Below are 22,740 nucleotides of genomic sequence, written 5' to 3' on the forward strand. Positions count from 1 at the left end.
AGGTGAGGCAGGAAGGAGAAAAGCAGACGAAGTTTGCGTTAACGAGCAGGTCAGCACTATGAGTGGTGGGCTCAGCCCTGCTGGTCCTGCCTGAGAAGACACAGCCCCGCACCTGAGAGCTTCTCCCTCTGACGGCCAGGGTCCGGGGTGGTTATCCACACACCCCACCTGCTGTGTTGAGGGGTGTCCCTGGAGGCCTTACCTCCCTGCCACTTTGAAGTTTGTGTTGAAGGCTGAGCCCGTTACTGGAGGGCCAGCACCACCGCAGAGGCGGAGACAAAGTGCTTGGGTGCGGGTCTTAGTCTGCTCGCTGTAACAGAACACCTGGAGGACTGGAGGACTTAAAAACAAATGTATTTTCTCCCAGCTCTGGAGGCTGGAAGTCCAAGGTCAAGGTGTGGGCAGGTTTGGTTTCTCCCGAGGCCTCTTTCCTTGGCTTGTGGACAGCCTTTCCTCTGTGCATAAATATCCCTGGTGTCTCTCCTTCTGCTTATAAGGACACTAATCCTTCTAGATTAGGGATCCATCCTTATGACCTCATTTAACCTTACTACCTCCTTATAGGCCCTAGTTCCAGATACAGTCCCATTGGGGGACAGGGGTGGTTCAACATATGAACTTTGTGGGAACACAGCTCATTTCATAACGGGGGAAGCTGTTATCTGTGGAAAGTGCCCACCACAGCTGCACGTGATATGGAGGTGGGTCACGGGGACATGGGGGGCGGTCAACAAGTCTCATCTATGTTAATCCTCCAACCACTTAGGAGCCAGGTATCACTATCATCCCCCTTCTAACCATGAGGAACCTGAGGCTCGAAGAGGTGAGACGACTAGCCCCCACATCACACAGCAAGTCACAGGGCATGGGCACAGAGGCAGCCCAACTACCTGACTCCTGTGCATGACAGCTATTTTGTATTTGAGTTTTAACGTGGTCATGACTTATCTACTAGACTAAGTTCCTGGAGGGTCGGAATTGTCTTAAAAAAACCATCGCGTGATGCCTCGCACAGCGCTCTGCAGTTTAGACTCAATAAGTACATGCAGTGATGTTTTAAAATCCTTTCAACTGTTTCTTTTGGACATAGACCCAGGGGAAAAAAAATCCATGCAACTGAAATAAAGGAAATTAAATCTGCTTTCATGGGAACATGGTAACTTGTGTGTGGGGGGGTTCACCACTAGGCTGGCAGGAGGACAGGTGTGAGGGGTCCCTGGGGGGGGCTGGGTGGGGTGAGGGGCACAGTGAGTGACCCTGGCAACTGTCCATCCTCCTTTAGGGACCGGGCGGGGTTGCTGATATGGGACTAGAGCCTTGAAGAAACTTCATGTGTGAAAACTAGACAGACTGACTGGGTAACTTAAGGGATAATTATCAAAGGATCAGAATAATAACTTTGACAGCAGTACCAAATGAGCCAATTTTGGTTTAAATAGGCATATTAACCATTTCAGTAGAGTCTGTCAAGAGCAAATCTATTAGCTGTCTTCTCCCCTTGCCAACCAACCATATATCTTCTCTCTGTTCTATCACCAGAAGTGTAAGCATTTGGAGGCCAAAACATGATTCAGCTGTGCTTTAAAGAAAGAAAATGGGCTTTTTGGAACCCTGGATCTGATTTCATCCAAAGTAACTCCTGAATACCGACCTACACAGAGACACCATGAACTTCCATGGACCTACAGAGAAAACATGGATTTAATTCACGTTTTGCTGAGCTATTCAACTTTGCAAAACTGATTTAGAAAATGTGGTCTGAGAATTTTAAGAAATTTCTCATGTCTGTGTCACAGGCCTGTACGGGGTGAGGGTGTGTGGGGAAACTGCACCCTGGCTGCATTCAACTGGACCCGGAAAGTCTCATGGGAGATCTACACTGTGCCGGGCAGTGTCCAGGCACTGAGAAGTAAACAACAGAGGACTGATGTGGCCTGGTAGGAATGCACACTCTTGTTTGGGGGCAGGGAGTGTGATTCACTAGACTGTGATTTAAAAGAATAATTCAGGGCTTCTCCGGTGGCGCAGTGGTTGAGGGTCCGCCTGCCGATGCAGGGGACATGGGTTCGTGCCCCGGTCCGGGAAGATCCCACATGCTGCGGAGCGGCTGGGCCCATGAGCCATGGCTGCTGAGCCTGCACGTCCGGAGCGTGTGCTCCGCAGCGGGAGAGGCCACAACAGTGAGAGGCCCGTGTACCGCAAAAAAAAAAAGAATAATTCAGTGTGCTTCCTGCACAACAGAAGTGTCTACAAAGTGATGGAATGTCGCCGTCACCTCAAAGCCAGTAAGAGGGGCAGCAAGGTGGCCTGGGGTAGAGTCCGTGCTCAGAACCCGACCCCCTGGATTTCAGACCTAGCCCTGCCCCCTACCGGCTGTGTGATGACAGGCAAGTCACTTAGTATCTGTGTTTTAGTTTCTTTTCTGTAGAATGGGGTTCATAAAGCCTAGTGCATAGAGACTTTATGAGGATTCATGTATTAACATCCAGAAAATGCTTAAACAGTGCCTGGCACAGAGCAATCACTACATCAGTCGAAGCATTGATAAGCTTTAAATCACACTCCACTTTGATCAACACATTTTTTTTCCTGTTTCTAGATTCCTAGAAATTTCTAAACGTGGCCAGTACCATCTCAATACAGAGTTAGGTAAGGTAAATATTGAAAACATACAACAGAAAAGGGAAAGATTTCTTAAATCTGTGAACAAATACTTGCAAATTGGGTCAGAGCTGAGACATTCCCGGGCAGGAAAGGCAGCTTGGAAGGAAACATCGTTATGAAAATCACTGAGGAAGTCAGAGGAGCATAAACCCCACAACACTGGACTCACCCGGCCCCCAGCCTTCCCTCCCCCTTTCCTGTGGGACAGCGCCCTCCCCTCCCCCAGGGAGCCAGAGGGGGCCGGGCCCTCCCATCCTGCAGGCCCAGGACGGCCTGCCAGCTTCTCGGGGTGGGGTGGGGTGGGGGCTCTGTTTGGGACCTGAAAAATACATTCTGGCCTCCAGAACATGAAAGAAAAACCCTTGCAAGACTGAAATTTCATGTTTATTAACAGTAACAGGTGAGCTTCAATAAAGCTGATTTGAACTCTGGCCTCTTGACGACTGCCAGGAAAGCATAATCATTCATCGGTCAAATATTTTAAAACCATTTAAAAGCTTAGTGCAGTGGGTTTTCAGAGGACGGAGAGAGGAAGGGGGGCCCCTAGACAAAATTAGGATGATTGCCGATTTCACTCTCTAGGTGCTTCCCAGCCGGACATTTTAAAAAGGTTCGGTTGTGGCCCCCAGGCTCTGAGGCTCCATAATGGATTTCTCGTTCTCCAATGTAATCAGGTGTTTTCACTGTTCACCACTTCTAGGGAAAGAGGCCCATCTTCTCCTTCTGTAAAAGAGCATTTTCTCTGAGCAAAGCTACCTGTTTCAGGTTTCACAGCAAGTTTCTGTTGCTGTAGAATCTGCAGTGTCAGAACCGGGAGGACACGAGGGTCCCAGAAGGGGACCTGGGCGCTGAAAGAGGCTCCGTCACCTGCACCGTCACACAGCTAGATGGTGGCAGTCCTCGGACTTGAACTCGGTGTTCTTCGAGGTTGAATCTGTGCTTCTCCTGCATCCCCTCGGTAAGCAAAGCTGTGTTGCCTTGGCTCTGCCATTTCTGATTGGTTTCCTTTAAGTGCATTGGTTGTCCGTCTCTCCAGGTTGAAACTGTGATCTTTTTGGTACACTGGGAGGACTGCGGTGTGGTGTCAGAGGCATGGGATTCAGAGTCATATAGATGCTGGCTCAACTGTGGCCAATGCCTTAACCACTCTGAGCCTTGCACATACCAGGGGAGCAGAGAGAGCTCCTTCTGAGGGCTGCCTGGCAAGAGTTTCGGCTCAATAAATCTCCTGGCAGGCCCCCCATTTGTTGGTGTAAAATTAGTCATTTATTCGCACCATCTGTTTGTTTTTTGGGGGGCTGAGTCCGGCCTTGGGAATGCTCTCTCCCCCAGGCCATGCAGAATCAAAGGCCCCTTTCGCTGACTTTCTAGCCCCTGAATCTGCTGGTGTGGGATCTTCTGGGCTGAGCTCAGCAAAGCTCCCTGAGCAGTAAATGGTACAGAGGGAAAGACGAACACACGAGGCTTTCCAAAAGCAGTCATCTGTGGTGGTGATCAGAAAGTTTTCATTCATGTGGAAGGAAGCAGAGATGCAAATTAACCCCCAATTTGTATTTGCCTTGGGGGTGAATTATATGACACTGGTGTTTGGGTAGCAGATTTTCCTTCTGGATTATTTTCTGCTCCGGTGATTATTGAGATTTATAGCGAGTCCCTGAGGCACCTCAGCTCACAGGTTGGGAAGCCAGCCCAGAGGCCAGAGGATTTCCTGGTTGGAGGCTATGGTGCTGCTCATACAGAAACTGGAAAGGCAACTTGGTTTTCCTTGGAACGTGTGAGAAGGCTTTGCTAACTTTCTCCAAAGCCCGGAGTTTATAACACCCTCTCCTCACTGTGGGATCTGTCAACAGCCACACAGCAACTCCCACGGGGGGCAACCCGCAGGGGCCCCACTGGCAGATTATTTTTGAGCAGATCATGACGGCCAGTCCTTCACAGCCTGGGTTGAAATTTCAGACAGTTGTTTATCAGATTCGTAGTAAAACTCCACTGGTGATTTGCCAATAGTCAAATCCCACGTCCCCGGTGCACCGGCAAAGTCCTCCAGGGGGCGCGCTTAGTCCAGCCCTGGGTTCCGGAAAGCTGAGGGGCAGGGGTCAGGTTTTCAGGCCGGCCTCCCTCCAGCCCAGGCTCCCCGACAAGGTGGGCAGCCGGCGGGGGGGTTGGGAGGAGGGCATCCACGGCTTTATCAGCAGAGTCTGGGACCCTCCCTCTCCCCGATCTCCACCACCCATCTGTAAGCTGGAGGTGATGGTGGCCCCACTCTGCTGGATTCTGGTGGTGACTGAATGAGGATGTACAGGGGGTGCTGGTGTGTACTGGGCTCCAGGGACTGGTGGCTCTGATGATCTTTCTTCTTCTGAGGAACATTCTCAGTAACAAGCTCCTCCTTTCCAAGAAAACATTCTTTTTTACATTTATTTTATTTATTTTTGGCTGCATTGGGTCTTCGTTGCTGCATGCGGGCTTTTTCTAGTTGCGGCGAGCAGGGGCTGCTCTTCATTGCAGTGCGCGGGCTTCTCATTGCAGTGCCTTCTCTTTGTTGTGGAGCATGGGCTCTAGGCGCACGGGCTTCAGTAGTTGTGGCTCGCAGGCTCTAGAGCGCAGGCTCAGCAGTTATGGTGCCTGGGCTTAGTTGCTCTGTGGCATGTGGGGATCTTCCCCGACCAGAGCTCAAACCTGTGTCCCCTGCACTGGCAGGTGGATTCTTAACCACTGCACCACCAGGGAAGCCCTCCAAGGGAACACTTTTTCACCTTTCTAAACTCTGGCAAAGAAAAAAAAAAAGGCCAATCTCAATAGAAACCCACTAGGGGACCTCCCTTCCAGGGGCTGCTTGCCCCCGTGATTAGAATGAGAACCACCGGGTAGAGCCTCACGGGTCTCTGTCTTTGGTACTAATTACATTTACGGCCACTCTAATCATAGGTAAAAAAAAACATTGGCCTTAAAAAACATGATCAGCCCCGGGTGTGAGCTGGCGGAGGAGAGGTCTGGGACATTTCTGGGGCCTAACTGGACCAGAAGCCAGAAAGTAAGACGTTTAGGTCCTAACCCACCTTTGGGGAACTCAAATGCTTGAGGCTAGTCTGGATTCTTTACCAGAAGCTGAGCAGAGTTTGGAAATGCTTCCAGAGGAGGTGATCCTTCATGGGGAGAACGTGTGTTCTGTGTCCCTCCTTTCTCTCCCTGATGCTTTCATCCTCAGGTTTAGCCCAGGGTCCGTGTTCCCAGTATCCTGGTGGCAGGGACCTTCATTACAGAAGCACCAGGCACCTACTAGATGTCCATCAGCACAGGCATCAAAGACAGAGTTCATTGATTTTCTTCTCTCAACCAGCTTACAGTCTGGTTAGGAAGTTAAAATTACCAGTCTCTCTAAGTAGGTAATCTTTAAAAGACCCCATAAGATTATCCCAAAGCCAGAGGCATGATTATTTCTCAATAGAATCAGGAAGATTTTCAGAGGGGAGAGCATCTCGTGAAGATCTGCAATGTTTCTGTCGTGGGCACCTGGCACCACCTCCACCTTGGGGGCCCTTTCCAGTCACAGAGTCGGGCTGAAATCCTTCTCGCCTCAGTTTTATCTTCACCTTCTCCCATGGGGTGGTGGGGGGCATCCCCTCACCTAAGGTCCTGGGAAGGAGCGTCACACACGGGCTTTCTTGTGTGCTCACAGCCCTTCTGCTCACGTTAGCACCCGACTCTCCAGGTCACCCCTTCCCTAGGGAGTGCCGACTCGTAACCCAGACCCCATGCACTGAGACATGACTGATGCTGGAAAAGCAGGCTGGCTCTGCTACAGTCACGAGGCAGCGGTGTTGTCTGGGGGTCGGAAGGTCACGGGTGGGGCCGGTGGAGGGGGGACCCTGAGCGCTGCCCACTGGGCTCACGGCCCCCGGTTCCTCTGATGAGGCCGCTCAGTGTGACCAGACGGGCTTCCTCTTCTGGAGGAAGGCCTTGACCCCCTCCTGGCCATCCGGCAGGCCCAGGTTGTCCACCATGGTAGGGGAGGTGAGGTGTCAGGCGGTCCTGAGGTCCCGAGCCAGCTGCCTGTAGAAGGTGGCTTTGCCCAGCGACAGCACAGGCCGGCCCGGCGAGGCCACCTTCCTCGCCATCCACGTGGTCTCGTCCTCCGGCACCACCCTGCTCAGCAGCCCGTGGAACAGGGCCTCCCGCGTAGAAACAGGCTCCCCGGTGAAGAGCACCTCCAAGGCCACCTGTGGGAGGGGACAGGGGCCATTACTTAGGCACTGGTCATCCTGCGACCCAGTGCCGCCCAGGCCCCACCCGCCCCACTTCACTCTGCAGAGACTGTTTGTACCGTGACGCTCGGACCAGTTACCTGCTCCTCAAACACCATGTCCCCCATCACCCCTGAGGTCTTCCATCCCCAGACTCCTGCCAGGGACGGGATCCATGAGCACCCAGGAGACGGGGGGACACTCCTCATCTCCTTCAGGTCACGTGTCACCACTCTATTGAAATCACAGCTTACACCCCAGCACCATCCCCCCTTCTGGCTGCATTGTCTTCCTTTGCACTTTCACCATTTATTATATATGTTACGCATTAATTTTGTTTATTGTATTATCTCCTTTGTTGGCACATAAACTTCACTAGGGTCAGAGACTTTTTTTTTTTTTTTTTACTGTTCTGTTTATTTCTGTATTGCCAGCACCAGAAGAGTACCTTGCACATAGTAGGCAGCCTTCAGGATATTTATTGGTGAGTGATTTAAGGAGTGGATGGATGGAGGCAAACACAGTACAGGAGAGGTGATGCCACAGTCCTGCAGAGGCCAGGTCAGAAGGTGACACGGCTTCCACTGGTTCTTTCTCTCCAGCTGTTCAGCCTTGGAGCCCAGCTGCCATGCCGTGAGGAAGCCCAAGCCACACTGAGGCTGTGCTGTGTGTGCCCCTCACCAGCCCAGCTGAGGTCTCAGCTGAGAGGCAGCCTCAACAGCCAGATGTGGGAGCGGGTGGGCCCTCAGACCACTGCCCCCAGCTGTCATGCTCCCCTTTCAAATCTTCCCAGCTGAGGCCACGGACATTGTGGTGCAGAGATAAGCCTTCCTCTCTGAGCCCTGTCCAAGTTGCAGATTCACGAGCTAAACAAATTACTATTGTTTGGAGCCACTGAGTTGAGGGTGGTTTGTTATAGATCATTGGACTAGCTTGCGGTATCATCAGCACTTAGGTCATGTTTTTCAACCTCAGGGCTATTGTATGTTTTGGACCAGATAATTTTTTTGTTGTGTGGGGCTGTCTTGGGCATTGTAGGATGTTTCTGGCATCCCTGGCCTCTATCTACAGGGCAGTAGTACCCCTGTCCCAACTTGTGACAATCAAGGCACTGCCAAATGGCCCCTGGTGCCAATATTGCTCCCAGTTTAGAACCACCGATTAAGGTGGTTTTTTGAATCATGAGACTAGATGGTATCATGGAGGGATTGGGCTTTGGTGGAAGAGGAGAGGCCAGAAGGCGGGTACAGATGCCATCATAGGTACAGATGGAGCACACAGTGGACTGGACTGGCCACCAGGGACGAGGCGATGTTGGCCCCATTTTCTCCTCTGCAGTTAGGGGAGAGGACTAAATCCCAATGTTGTCCAATTTTGGAAATTTCACGATGACATGTTGGAGGCAGCAGGAGCTACAGAGACTCTTTCATAGTTGAAGAGGAACAGCATTGTCACTGCAAAGCACGTTTGAAGTGCCTGTTTGAATGTGGAGCTAAAAACCGGTGCTGCTGATCCAGGGCTGCTAAGTAAGACGCCTCTGAAGACTCCCAGCGAGTCCCAGTGAAGGGACCCAGGGGGTCCGACCTGGGGAAGGAGCAAGAGAACATGAGAGTCACCCCCTGTCCCGGGCACTCATGTTCCTGGCCTGCCTTCAGCTTCCTACCTGGTCCTACCTGGTTCATGGCCCTCTCTGGCATCAGTGTCCTTACCTGCCTGGTGGGGTAACGCTATTTAGCACCACATTGAGTTATAGGGGTTGTACCCACACGGATTAGATAATAGAGTGGCATTCCCTGAGAAAAAGAAAGCCTATTTTATGGCGAATTAGCATAATCTTTACTTACTGTTTCCCCTGAAACTTCAGATGAAAGAAGAAAATACTTCCTCTCACCCTTTTCTGTAATCAACCCTTGTTAGGGTCCCGGGAACAAGGTGGTGATTTTATACTTCCTCTTCCCAGAGTATCTGTATTAAAAGCAACAGAAAGAGCTTGAAACCAAGGCTGGTCTTCAAGGCTGACCCCTGGTGTCTGATGTCCCCAAGTTCCAATCCCACTTACCAACCACACGAACTTAAGGGGGCAGTTTAACCCTCTGAGTCTGTCTCCTCCTCTGAAAAAATGGGAGTAAAGATTCCCATTCTCCTGCAGAATTGTGAAGATTGGAGAAAGCTGTGTAAAACTTATACTACAGTGCAGGGCACCCAGGAGGCCCCGAGTAAATGCAGTGCCTGTTATTAACAGGCTTCTTCCTCCTGTAAATTTGTATGAATCCCCAATGTTGGCTTCAGGTATCAAGGCCCCTGATTATTTAAAGCAGAGGGGTCTCTGGGGTTCCTCAAGGCACGTGTAGGAGAAGAACTAGCTGGTGGTGCGTCAGCATTAGGGCTGCGATTCCGCAGGACCGGAAGGGAAGGACCTGACGGGATCACGGGTTAACTTCATCAGCCGGGAGACCTCCGGTGAGTCACTGAGACCCCAGTCCTTCCGTGAGGTGGGCTGTTGAACATACGCCTGTGGTGGCCACAGCGTCACCGTTCACATGCAGATTCTGACGCGGTGGGTCTGGGGGGACGGGCCTGAGACCCCCGGCTCCCAGGCTCTCTGGTGATCTGCACGCGGGCTGGGTAGCAAGGCTTTCACTTAACATCCTCTGCATCTTGCAAGTTCTACTCTGATCTAATCAGACAATTAGGAATTCAGGTCCCGCAGATGCACAGAGTTACTGTGGGTAAACTGGGGGAAGCAAGTGCTCCCGCGGAGACCTGACTGGTTTGGAAACCGGGGCTCTGGTCTTTCACGTGCTGCCCCTGCCCGTGGTACCCACTGCTTTAGGGGCTGGGCGAGACCAGCTCTGACTGGGGGAGGGAGCAGCTGCACCAGGCAGGCCGTCCATACGTGCAACGAAGATGCATATTTAACTCAAGCCGGGGGAGGGGGGCACTTTGCACACGTGGTAAATGATTCACGCCCAGGCTCAGTCTGGCTGGAACCCGAGGGCTCCTCGCCACGGTTTCTGCAGGACAAAAGGCAGAGTCCTCCGCACGCTGGGCAGTTCCCCAGGATGACCAGCAGAGGGCACTGGTGACCCACACCTGCCGCCTCAGCCGTGTTTAAAGGGGCGGAGCCTCCCGACCCGGCCACTTTGCAAAGGCACCTGCTAGTTTTGTTTCCCGGCGGATGTGCAAGGGGACGCTGGCCTGTCACCCACGCAGGTGGCGGCCCGTGTATGGATGCGTCCCTGTGGGTGCAGCCAAGCACTGACGACAGGCAGGTGTGTTTTGGTCGGTTTTAGATGTTTGTGAATCCCTAGTTTTCCTCCTGGGGGGGCCACGCAGGTGAGATTTATGCAACATGGTTCTGAGAACTGGGCTTCCTGGGAATTTAAGGCCTGTTTTTGACAAAATTTTTTTCCCTTCTTTCTTCTCAAAAACGAATTTAAAATGTGACACATATGATCAATTATGACTCAAGTATAAGCCTTGATTTTTAAAGTTTGTTTTTAAGATTTTTTTAAATGAGAATTTATTTTTAATTTTTGTCTGTGTTGGGTCTTTGTTGCTGTGCGCGGGCTTTCTCTAGTTGTGGCAAGCGGGGACTACCCTTCGTTGTGGTGCTCGGGTTTCTCTTTACGGCGGCTTCTCTTGTTGCGGAGCACGGGCTCTTAGAGCGCAGGCTCAGTAGTAATGGCGCACGGGCTTAGTTGCTCTGCGGCATGTGGGATCTTCCCTGACCAGGGCTTGAACGCACTCCCCTGCATTGGCAGGCAGATTCTTAACCACTGTGCCACCAGGGAAGTCCTAAAGTTTGTTTTGAGAAAGAATAGATTCTTATCTGGAAAGTAGGCCTGAACAGCAGCAGGTTGGCCAAGCAACCACCTTTAATGTGCAAAAGGCCTGGAGATTTGATTTGCACAATTATAAAATACTTCGTTCATAAGCTCTGACGATAACTTTGTGATGCATTTTAATTTAATGTGCTGGCACCAAGCAGGGACTTAAGAAGTATTTATTGAATTAATATATAACATTTAAGGTAAATGTGTATCCTGGTGGGATCCAGACACCCCCCTGAGTCTAAGGACACTGGAGCAAGCTGTTGTGTTCTGAGGGTCACCTTTTCCAATGTGGAGCCCATGTCCAGCTGGTTTTCATAAGTGTGTGTGTTTGTAGGTATCTGTCACCAGAATTTTCTCACAAACACACATTTCTGTAAAAGCTAATGAGGAGGTGCATGAAAGGCAGGTGTGCTCCCCTGAACCTCTTGGTCCTGCGGGGGCTCATTTCTTTTGTGCCCCTGCCATATGAGCAACTGCTAATTTTCCTAGTTGATGCTAAAATGGTTAATATATTCTAGAAAGCAATTTAGTTTCCCTTCTTGCTATGACTCTGGCACCCCATTTAAAAACAGATTTCCAGTTGAGAATGAGGATGTATTTTTCTAGAACAAGGCAACCACCTGTTTCCACTTAAGAGCTGTTCAGTAAACATTCTTTATGACGTTATAGGAAGGAGGAAAGCTTTGTGAAGAAAGTAGACTTCACTCGGGTTAGCAACGACAGAACAACTCTGGCACTGCAGCTCCTTCTGGGGCAGATTCGACACACCACGTACAGGACATTCCTGCAACCACTGCAAACCTGACACACTCCGTGTATCAGCTACTTTCAGTCCGTTCTGGAATGAGACAGATTGCTGGCAAACAGGAAGCCAGCGACAAAGTGTCCTAGCCTCTTATACTGGCATATGTCACCATGTTATTATAGCTCATGGGCAACCTTTCCATGCAACAAAACTGTGTCTGAATTGCATTTCAAATAAGAGTGCAAAAAATGTTCACCTTTATGAAAACAAAGCGTATCTAAAAACCTAACCAGCTGTATTGAGGGGAAGGCAAGAATGAAAAGCAGTGATTTACAAACTGACCACCCCTGGGATAACCTCCCAACACGAGACAGTACATTCAGCCAGCTCTGCTTTGGGCAGAATGTCCTGAATCAAACGGTACTTGCAACAGGAAAGTTCTGGAACTCACCCTCACGGGCACTGGAGGATCACAGCTAGCAAGTGGGTGCAGGGAGTTCAGTGACCTTTCTCGGCACCGCTCTCCCCAAGGCCACCCCGGGGCTGAGCAGAAGAGCCTGATGTTCACGCCCGGCGTGGCAAAGGAGGACTTGTCACTCGCCACAGCAATGTCACAGCTGGCAACCAGCTGACACCCGGCGGCAGTGGCCAGGCCGTTCACCATGGCGATGATGGGGACCGGGTGGGTCTGGATCAGCATCATGACCTGAAGAGCAAACACACCTGCTTCGCTTCCATCCAACAGTGAGGTGCGACAGTAACACTTCGGATTTTGTGTGACTTTACTGTTTTCAGAGCCCTTTTCAAATGCTATCAGTGTATCAGAGTCTATGACAAAAGGGTAGGGGAAGTCACAAAGAGAGTAACTTTCATTAAATATTGACGGTGAGCCAGACTGTGTGATTTGGTCTTCCTGAGATCCAGGAGGAAGGAACCAGGACACCAAGGCTCACGGGGGAAGTAACCCCCTAAGGCCACCAGATCCGCGAGGGGGCTATGGGGTCTGAGCCGCCTCTGTCTGACTCTAGGCCCCTGGTCTGTCCCTAAGCATGACTTCTGTGAGGATGCTGTCCCCTCAACCGCTCCCCTAGCAACCCCGCTGCAGAAGAGGGCTGACTTTGACCTCTAGGGAACAAGCAGTTCTGTCCCAAAGGTGCCTGCGTGGAGCTCTTGTGTTAAAAGTCTGAAACAGGTGGGAAAGGGCCTGGGAGGTAATTTCCTTAGTAATTACTTCTCCAGTTACCACCATGATACTCTCTCGATTCTATTAAGATAGTGGGGAACACCCCGCTGTCATCAAAATGAACAAAATTCCAGGACTTCCCTGGTGGCGCAGTGGTTGAGAGTCTGCCTGCCGATGCAGGGGACACGGGTTCGTGCCCCGGTCTGGGAGGATCCCACATGCCACGGAGCAGCTGGGCCCATGAGCCATGGCCGCTGAGCCTGCGCGTCCGGAGCCTGTGCTCCGCAACGGGAGAGGCCACAACAGTGAGAGGCCCGCATACCGGAAAATAAATAAAATAAAATAAACAAAATTCCAAAATGCATTGGCACAGAGAGGGGAGCTGGAAACTGGCTCAGGTGAGACCCCTCCCCACCAAAATCTCCAGAACTTTAACTTAGTTTTGCAGCTTATGAAGTAACTTGGCTAATTTCTCCATTTTTTTCCATGACACTCTAAACAGATTGTGTTACTATGGTGACTTCAGTGTAAAAATATTTGCCCTTCGACCCCGGCAGGAGGGAGGGGAGGCGGGGACCTGGCCTTGCTTCCCACGCAGCCGCTCCAAGGAAAACGACCTTCACGGATTCCAAGGTTTTGCCTAAGGAACTTACCTTTTGTGTTCATGAACATTTGGTACTTGTCAGCTTTATTATAAAATGACCAATTTTATATTTAGGGATATGATATCATATTCCTGACTTTGGGGGTTCACCTTTTGAGAATCTGGTAGCTAATGACCCTCCTCCAGAGGAATGCACATATATGTACCAGCACCCCGAACTGTGGTGGGTATAGGGGGTTCGTGCACATACGTGAGGATGGGGAAGGTGAGGGGCAGTGCTGCTTCTCAGTGGATACAGTAGCAAGCAGGCTGCACAAGAGCGTCTAAGGTCTGGCTGCAGAGACAGAAAAGACTGTTTCAGCTCTGAGTGTCATCCGTCACCTGATCAACTGAAGGTATGAAGAGTCAGTTGGCTGTGACTTGGGTGGCACAGTCTGTCTCCTGCCTGTCGTCTAGGAAGGGCTGAGATTCCACACAAGCTGGTGGGAAATACTTAGGCAATCCAGTAGATCACCAACATTAAAAATATCCTACCCTCGATCTAGGAATTCTAAGAAATAATCTGAAATAGGGCAAAAAGCTTTCTGGACCAAGATGTTCACCAAATCATTATTTTATAATAGTAAAAACTATAAATAATATAAATATACAAAAATAAGTAAATGGCTATATAAACTAAAATATATTCCAATGCAATGGAATGCTACATTCTCATTACAATGAAATTTTCTGAGAGAAATATCAGCATGGTGGTCTGCAGTGAGGGTGCTGGGGGCTGACACCCCGGCTATCACTTACTTTCTGCCTATCCCTCAGTCTTCACATCTGTAAAATGGTATAATTATAGTAACAACCTTACAGAACAGGAAGATTACGTAAATTAACATGTCTAAAGTTCTCAAAATATCACCTGGCACATAGTAAGCATTCAATGCTACGATGATATTATATACAATTATACTGTATAATCACACCCATGTATGATCATTCAAACAAATGGGTACACATGGGAAAGGATGAAAAAGAAATACAGCAAAATATTAATTACAGTTCTCTCTGGGTGGTATGATCATGGGTGTAGTATCAGTGATTTATTTTTCTTCCTTTTGTTCTTCTAGATTTTCCAAATTTTCTATAAGAAGTATCTATTACTTTTTTTTTTGTGGTACGCGGGCCTCTCACTGTTGTGGCCTCTCCCATTGCAGAGCACAGGCTCCGGACGCGCAGGCTCAGCGGCCATGGCTCACGGGCCCAGCTGCTCCACAGCATGTGGGATCCTCCCAGACCAGGGCACGAACCCGTGTCCCCTGCATCGGCAGGCGGACTGTCAACCACTGCGCCACCAGGGAAGCCCTATTTATTTATTTATTTATTTTTGACTGTGTTGGGTCTTCATTGCTGTGCACGGGCTTTCTCTAGTTGCGGCGAGCAGGGGCTACTCTTCATTGCAGTGCGCGGGCTTCTCACTGCAGTGGATTCTCATTGCAGGGCACGGGCTCTAGGCGCACGGGCTTCAGTAGTTGTGGCACATGTGCTTAGTAGTTGTGCCTCGTGGGCCCTAGGGCACAGGCTCAGTAGTTGTGGTGCACGCACTTAGTTACTCCGCAGCATGTGGGTTCTTCCCCGAACAGGGCTTGAACCTGTGTCCCCTTCATTGGCAGGCAGATTCTTAACCAGTGTGCCACCGGGGAAGTCCCTCATTCTTTTTTGAATCTGATATTTCCACTGCTGTGTGTTAACTTGGATCCTCAGTAAATAGCCTCTGTGCCATTGTTTTCTGGGAAACCACTTTGATGACTGAATTTATTTCACTGCGTTATTAAGAATAACCATTTTCTTTGGAATGCCACTTCAGTTTTGCTGCCATCTTCAGGTGGCTGTGATAGGTGTTGTTTGGTTTCTCATAAACATGTTCTCTCCCAAGTACAAAAGTGATTGGTAGCTGATATGCTTATAGCCCCAGAAACCATATTTTGGGGGTGGTGGAGAGAGACTGCTGATAAGCCTTCCAATAAAATAATGAGTGTGCTCGCTCTAACAAACCTAAAAAGCTGCCATCCCATCGGTGACATATGCTTAAATTAAATTCTAAGGCCTAAGGCAAAATTGTGTAAAAAGATGCCAGCCCTCAAATGCCCTTGATTTGTCGTGTGCCCCATTCATCCTTTGGCCCAAGTGCCGTCAGAGGGCTCTGAATTGCGAGTTCACTCTTCAACCCCGGGTCACCAGGCTTCTGTGCCTGCCACTCCACTAAAGCTGTTGCTGCCAAGACTCTCCCGATTGCCAGAACCAAACCCAGTGGCCGCTGTGGTCCTGCTTGCCTTCTGGAAACACGTCCCTCCTCCCCCGTTTTCCTGGTGCTTCTCTTGCTGCTCCTTCTCTACTTCTGTGATGGGCTCCTAGCCTTCTTCTCAGCCCCAAATGTCACGACCCTCAGAGTCCCCTCTTTTGCCCTCTTCTTGTTCCATACACTCCTCTCGGGCAACTTCACTGTGGCCTTGGCATCAGCTACCACCTCTGTGCTGATCACGCCCAGTCTTTGCCCCACTTCAAACCTTTCTCTGAGCTCCAGACCCACAAGTTCACGGGCCCGCTTCTTGGACTCCTCCACCGAGGCGCCCCTTGGGCGTCTTCCCCCAGTAACCTAAGCGGCTCCTCCCCCTTCGCTTATCTCAGAAAGCCATCCTGGATTGCCCAATGGCTCCGTTCCTCATTCCACAGGATATCAAACCCAGTGGATAATACCTCCTCAGAATCTCATCCGTCTGAATTCCCCCAGTGGCTACCTTGGTTCAGAACATGGGATGTCTTGCACCTGGAGCTTTAACACCACCCCTCTTGAGAGAGGATCTCTTTAAGAGTGAGGTCACCACCAGGGCAGGTGATAAAAGTGTAAACTTTCCAGGGCTTCCCGTGTGGCGCAGTGGTTAAGAATCTGCCTGCCAATGCAGGGGACACGGGTTCGAGCCCTGGTCCGGGAAGATCCCACATGCTGCGGAGCAACAAAGCCCGTGCACCACAACTACTGAGCCTGTGCTCTAGAGCCCGCAAGCCACAGCTACTGAGCCACAACTTCAGTGCCACAACTACTGAAGCCTGCACACCTAGAGCCCATGCTCCGCAACAAGAGAAGCCACCGCAATGAGAAGCCCGTGCACCACAACAAAGAGTAGCCCCCACTCGCCGCAACTAGAGAAAGCCCATGCACAGCAACGAAGACCCAACGCAGCCAAAAAATAAATTTATTTTAAAAAAGTGTAAACTTTCCATTCATGGGGCAAGAGATGGTCCCTGTAGATGCCACAGTGAGCTGTCGGAAGGCCATCCTATCGGCGTAAACCACCAGAAGGTCCAGGAGGCAAGACACTGCCAGAGTCCCACACAGGGGAGACACTCAACATGTATCTGTTGACTGAATTCATGACCAAAAAGAGCATTTCTGTTTTTCACGGCCAGTTCCACCAACTGCTGTGGATTTTCACCTCGTCTAGTTTTTTGGCATCTCTTTTAAACTAAGTGGCAAGTACCCTGAGATGGCACAGCAAGAGTGAGGGCGCGTTTGGAGGCGGATGGGCCTTTCCCTGACTCCTGGCAACCCTAGCTCCTGGCCATGTGAGCTCAAACAGGCTGTTACCTCTCTGAACCCTGTCAGTGGGGTTCAGAGTGGGGATAACGTTATCTACCTAGTGGGCTGTAGTAAGGGCTGCAATAAGGAGTGTGTAGTGCCGAGCACAGGACCCGACTCTGAGCTGGCCCTCACTACACGGCAGTACTGTCACCGAGAGAAGCAGCTTTGAAAAGGGACACTTGAGTGAGTTGCTCCAGATCACCCACTTAGTGCCTGACATCGTTCTGCTTTAGCGCTGGCCTCCGGGCTTCCTTGCTACTAAACCGTTCCCAGCATGTATGAGAGATTGTTCCCACCATCCCCCCTTCTGATTCATATTTAACTCTGGAGAATCAGTGAGATCTTCTGTTGCCTGGCTGATGTGCCAAATGGGCCAGATTTGCAAAAACAGAAGTACCCTTGAAAATGCGCAAGAAGGGCCCCTGCCTGGGCCCTCTTCTAGCGGTGCCCCTCCAGGTGAGCAAGGAGTCCACTGGGAAGGTGGGATGTGCCCACCTGGAAATCACCACCCTCTTCCACACCCCGCCCCAGTCACCTGAAACCCTGGAATTCCCTGGCTCTGCAGTGGGCACCATTAGGCCCAGAGGGTGGCTGTGAGCAGTTGTCTGTAGGGGGTGAAGGATTAGACAGATTGTGGGCATGCTGCACGGGGTGTCTGCAGACCTGTGTGCCAAGCCCCTGGCAGAGCAGCAGGAGGGAGCGGTGGAGAGGTGGGGCAGGCAGGCAGCACAGGGTGGGAAGAAAAGAACAAAGCTGCAGGCTCTCCCCTGCTTTGGGGGAGTTCCTAGGAGCCTGGGGATTGTAAATTCCAACACAGCCTTCCAGGTCTTATGACGGCCTACTTGTGAGGGGAGGAGAAGAAAACATATTTCCCAGCTTGATTTGTAAGGTCTGAATACTCAGACATGCCACCTAGGCCTCCCTCTGCACTCTTGCCCTGGCCAGGCAAACGTCAGAGTGAGGCCTGGATGGGGCTGGGGCCTTCTGCCTTTATCACGCCACCGTCCACTTTCAAGTTTGTGCCCTGGTATGTTTTTGTAAAAGGGTTTTAGGCTTCTTGAGCCAAAGGGCAGAGCTCAGTACCCTGTGTCCTTCAGCCTATTTATTTGCCTGCCCTCACGTGGGCACTTCTGGATGACGGCCAAGGAGCAGCTCGGCTATGCCTGACCTCGCCTCGGAGCCAGGTCAAGTTTGTGAGGCACAGAAGCCTTACTGAAGGGCTTTCTCAAAGGTACAGCAGCGGTGGAGCCTCCCACAAGGCTGCCCACGCTGAGCCCAACTGCACTGTCGACTTGGCCTGGGTTTAGAGGCAATGCTGGAGCCCTCCCAGGTAGCCCCACTTAAATCCTTCGTGTGCGTCCTGCAGGGTCTCGAAGGTCACTGGGCCCAGGCAAGGGACGTCTGTAAACGCAGCATCCGCGGATTCCCTCCACGTCGGACTTCTCCGCCGGACCGATCCGTTGTGATGGATAAACTGGGCTCCGTGGCGGGCGGAGCTGACCACTGACCGAGCCTCGCTGTACTCCGCGTGGGGTGGCGCGGCCGGCGGCCCGGCCTCCTCCGCCCCTCTCTCTTCCCGGGTCCCGCCGGCCACCCTCCCTGGGAACAGCCCCGCACGCCCGCGGGCCGCTGACCTGATGCCGTCCCGCTGCCGCGTGCTGGTGGGTCGCGACCCCGGCTCCGGCCGCCCGACCCCGGCCGGTCCCCCGCTGCGGAAGCCGGCGGTGAGCGGAGGCCACGGGCCGCGCCGGAGCCAGCCCGACCCCTTCGCCCCCAAGGCCTGCAGGCCCGCGGCGGCGGCCATGGCGGCCAGAGACGCGCCGGGGTCGGACGCCACTGAGCTGGATGCCAAGGACCGCGGGCTGTGGGCGCTCCGAGGGGCGCGGGGGGAGCCGGGCCGCTGCGCTTCCACTGCTCTGGGCAGCGGGCAAAACCGAGTCGGGGATCGCAGGCCCAGGCTTCGACCGGACTCTTCTCCCAGGCCGGACCCAGCCCCCGCCGCCCCACCCCCGTCACCTCGTCCCCGGGTCCCTGCCGCCCCGCCCCACCGCCCGGGCCCCCCAGTCTTCCGGCCCTGCCCCGACGCTCCGCCCCCCGTAACCCCTCCCCTGGCGCCCCGCCCACCCTTGCTCCACCCTGAGCCCCGCCCCCGATATCCCTACACCGCCTCTGATCCCTCCCCCCGCGCCGCCCCGCCCCCGGGATCCGCCACAGCGGATTGGGTCCTTTGCGCCCTTCCTGGGAGGAGTTGAGGGCTTGGTTCTGGGGTGAACGACTCTAAACCTGCAGGCGCGCTCTGAGGGTTTTTTCCCTTGCAAGGCCAGATGAAAGGGTTTAAAGGAGGCGAGGAACGGTGTAGCTTGCTCCTTTTTTTACAACACCAAGAACATAGTGGTTTGCCTAGATGAGGAGAAAAATGAAGTGTCGGCAGGTAGCGAATGATGTGAGCTAGGGACGCCACCTTTTTACAAATTGCTTTATCCTTCCCATCCTATCCCAGGCCTCGCATGTGATCCCAGGTCACTACCTGAGCTGTATCCCACTCAGGTATTGGCTTTTGAATGCTTTGTGTCTTCTCTTATCGAGAACCCGTGGGATCTACGTTTATATCTTGCGTTTTCCCAATGCGCCAAGGAGGGAAAGGGAGGCTCTTTTCAGGATCTAAGTGGCTGGCACGAGACAGGGCACATCCTGCGGCTGAGAGCTGAAGTGTGATGAGAATATCCTCATTGTCATTTGCTGGTTAACTGCTTCCTGTATTCGTTAACTTCCTAAAGTCTGGAGACTTGCAGGATACTTGGAAGGAAGGGTCTGGGCCCTCAAGGATCTTCCAGTCTGTAGGGTTGACACCATGCCCAGGACCCTCCTCGGGCTTTGACACTGAGAAATTTTGCAAGGATAACAATTGTACAAAGGCATCCACAGGCGGGGCCGTTGAGGTTGCACAGTGGCTTAAAATAGTCACACACTGGATTCCTTTGAGTGAGGCCCCCTTTAACTCTCAGCTTCATAATTGGACAGATCACTTATGTACAGAATAATATTTTGAAATATCAATTGGCATCTCTACCAACACCACCACTCACTCCATTTCCTTGGTCCTTGTTCCATTCAGGCAGTTGTGGCAGAACTCTGAGACACACAGGGGCAATTCCTGGCTTTCAATCTGTAAAAGCCCAGCCTTGGGATTGGAAAGAACACCATGCAGACATAATAGATCTGGGGAGCAGCTGATGAATAGGAACAAGGCCTCTAACCTGAGGCCAGATTAAGGTCCCCCAGGTTTGAGGGCAAGTAGGACTACAGGAAAAGCCAAAAGAGAGTGGGATTCGGGAAAAAGGGTGTGCCAAAGCCTCCTGGAGGAGAAGTGGGAGTAGTGGGAATAGTGGGAAGGATTGCTCCCTTCCTTGGTAGAACTCCAGGTCACTCCTGAGACTCTGGGTGGCACAGAATGTCTGGGCAGATGGACCTAAACACCTCATAGAATTTCCCATGGTCCGGTGCGGTGCTGTGACAACAAACTTGTCCCTGTCCTCTGAGAGGGGATTGGAAACAGCTGAGAGAGGTCTGGACTTGAGGAGGCCCTGAGGTGGGGAACAGAGATGACTCAGCAGGTATGGACTGACGAGTTGAAGGTAAGGTGGGGACGAGGACATCTCGGGTGGATGCTGTCACCTGTACCCTTCTGGTAGACTGGAATATGCTGAGGTGACAAAAACAACTACAACAAAAACAAGTCTATGTGCCCCAAACAACCAAGCCTCATTTCTCACTCACACTACTGTTCTACTGCAGATCAGCTGAAAACTCTGTGCTGAGTCAGCCCTGTCTTTGCCTCGGGACCCAATGGAGCAGCCTCTATCTGGAAAGTTGCAACTCTCTGGGGCAGAGGAAAAAGAAAAGATGGGAGAGAACTTCCCTGGTGGCACAGTGGTTAAGAATCCACCTGCCAATGCAGGGGACACGGGTTTGAGCCCTGGTCTGGGAAGATCCCACATGCTATGGAGCAACTAAGCCCACGTGCCACAACTACTGAAGCCTGTGTGCCTAGAGCCTGTGCTCCACAGCAAGAGAAGCCACGGCAATGAGAAGCCCGCGCACCACAACAAAGAGTAGCCCCTGCTCGCCACAAGTAGAGAAAGCCTGCGCGCAGCAACGAAGACCCAATGCAGCCAAAAATAAATAAATACATTTATAAAATTTAAAAAAAAAAGGAATGGATGGGAGAAGCATGAACTGGCACTTGGTCTCATGATTCATTTGCCAAAGCAAGTCACACCACCACACTTACCTTCAGATGTTCAGGAAAGTACAGCCCTCCCATGTGTTTGGAAGAAGCAAGTCTTTCTGAGCAATGATTGCTTAATGATGACCACAACTGCCCAAGCACAGAGCCTTGGTGTTATAAATGAACAGATGCTTATTACTCAGGGATCGGGAATAGAATTCCAAATTGGCTTAGTTTCTGCCACCAGGCAGAATGGAGATTTGAAATAGAAATAAGCTGAGAAATAAAAGGAAGTTAAATCCTTAGAACACTAGAATTTGCACACTGGGATTTGTGTCCATCCTCCCAGTCATGCCGAGTGCTGCAGAAGAGACAGGACATGTTCCCTGAGGCTGTGAGTCATGCAGGATCAAAAACTCTGACCAAAGCGATCACCATCATTGACGGTGGCCAAAGTCCACCACTGGAGGACCTTTTCCACCTTCTTACCAAGATGAAGTGTCATTGGCAGGATGGGAGGTTTGACTGGGAAGAGATAGAGACTGCTCCCTCCCAGCATAGGAGCTGGAGTAGAGGGTTTTGAGAGAAGGAACAAGGAGGGCGCTCGGTGCGTGAACGTCACAGATGAAAATGGAAGGTTTCAGAGACAACTTCCCCCTGCTTCTAAGCTTTATTTAATAGGGAACTATACTCAGTATTTTGTAATAACCTAAAAGGGAAAAGAATCTGAAAAGAATAGGTACATATGTGTATAATGGAATCACTTTGCCATACACCGGAAACTAACACAACATTGTAAATCAACTATACTTCAATTTTTAAAAAAAGCACTTTGAAAATTGTAAAAACTTTTTTTATTATTATTATTATTTTTTGCGGTACGCGGGCCTCTCACTGTTGTGGCCTCTCCCGTCGCGGAGCACAGGCTCCGGACGCGCAGGTTTAGCGGCCATGGCTCACGGGCCCAGCCGCTCCGCGGCATGTGGGATCTTCCCAGACCGGGGCACGAACCCGTGTCCCCTGCATCGGCAGGCGGACTCTCAACCACTGCACCACCAGGGAAGTCCCGTAAAAACTTTTTTTAAATTTAATAACAGTCGCTCTTTATGAAGACCCCCACTCTGTGGCAGTGCCTGCACTTAGCGCATTACTTATGCCAGCTCAGGATAACTTGTGAGACAGGTACCATTAACCTAGTTCAGAGAGGCTTCGCCAGCTCCACTCGCGCTCAGCACAGCACTTACAAAGTTGGGACTGGGCGCTGGAGGTCACCTGAAGGATGGGCTGCGATGGAGGTTTCCATGCTCATCTAAATTCCTACACTTGCTCTCCCATCCCGTTCATGTCTCCTTCCTCCCCTCATATCTTTCTGTGCCTCTAGCCCTGGTTTGAGAGTGGAGAAACACACAAAGACGGAAGTGGAGATGGACAGCCATCACGTTATCCAGGCGGGAGTAGATATCGCTTGCTGAAATGCTCATCCATCCTTAAGCAGTGCGAGAGTCTTTTCATTCGGGCTGTTTCTCCAGGCCTCCTCTGCCTCTCATTAATTTTGGTAGAGGCTGCTTGTCTTTCTTCTCTCTTGTTCAGTGCCCTTCTAATCTATTT

The 22,740-nt window shown here is 51.4% G+C and overlaps 1 protein-coding gene across 1 annotated transcript; it reads right to left on the reverse strand.

Moving 5' to 3' along the window:
- Positions 1-3,026: 3,026 nt before the first annotated feature.
- Positions 3,027-18,906, reverse strand: ECHDC3 (enoyl-CoA hydratase domain containing 3). Its single transcript, XM_081228227.1, is given in 5 exon segments — positions 3,027-6,686; positions 6,690-6,884; positions 11,996-12,033; positions 12,036-12,437; positions 18,216-18,906. Coding segments are annotated over 5 exon segments (1,230 nt in total). The 5' UTR covers positions 18,709-18,906; the 3' UTR covers positions 3,027-6,584.
- Between the last annotated feature and the right edge of the window lie 3,834 nt (positions 18,907-22,740).

Source organism: Mesoplodon bidens, assembly GCF_964165515.1.
Source record: "Mesoplodon bidens genome assembly, chromosome: 3".
Lineage (NCBI taxonomy): Eukaryota > Metazoa > Chordata > Mammalia > Artiodactyla > Ziphiidae > Mesoplodon > Mesoplodon bidens.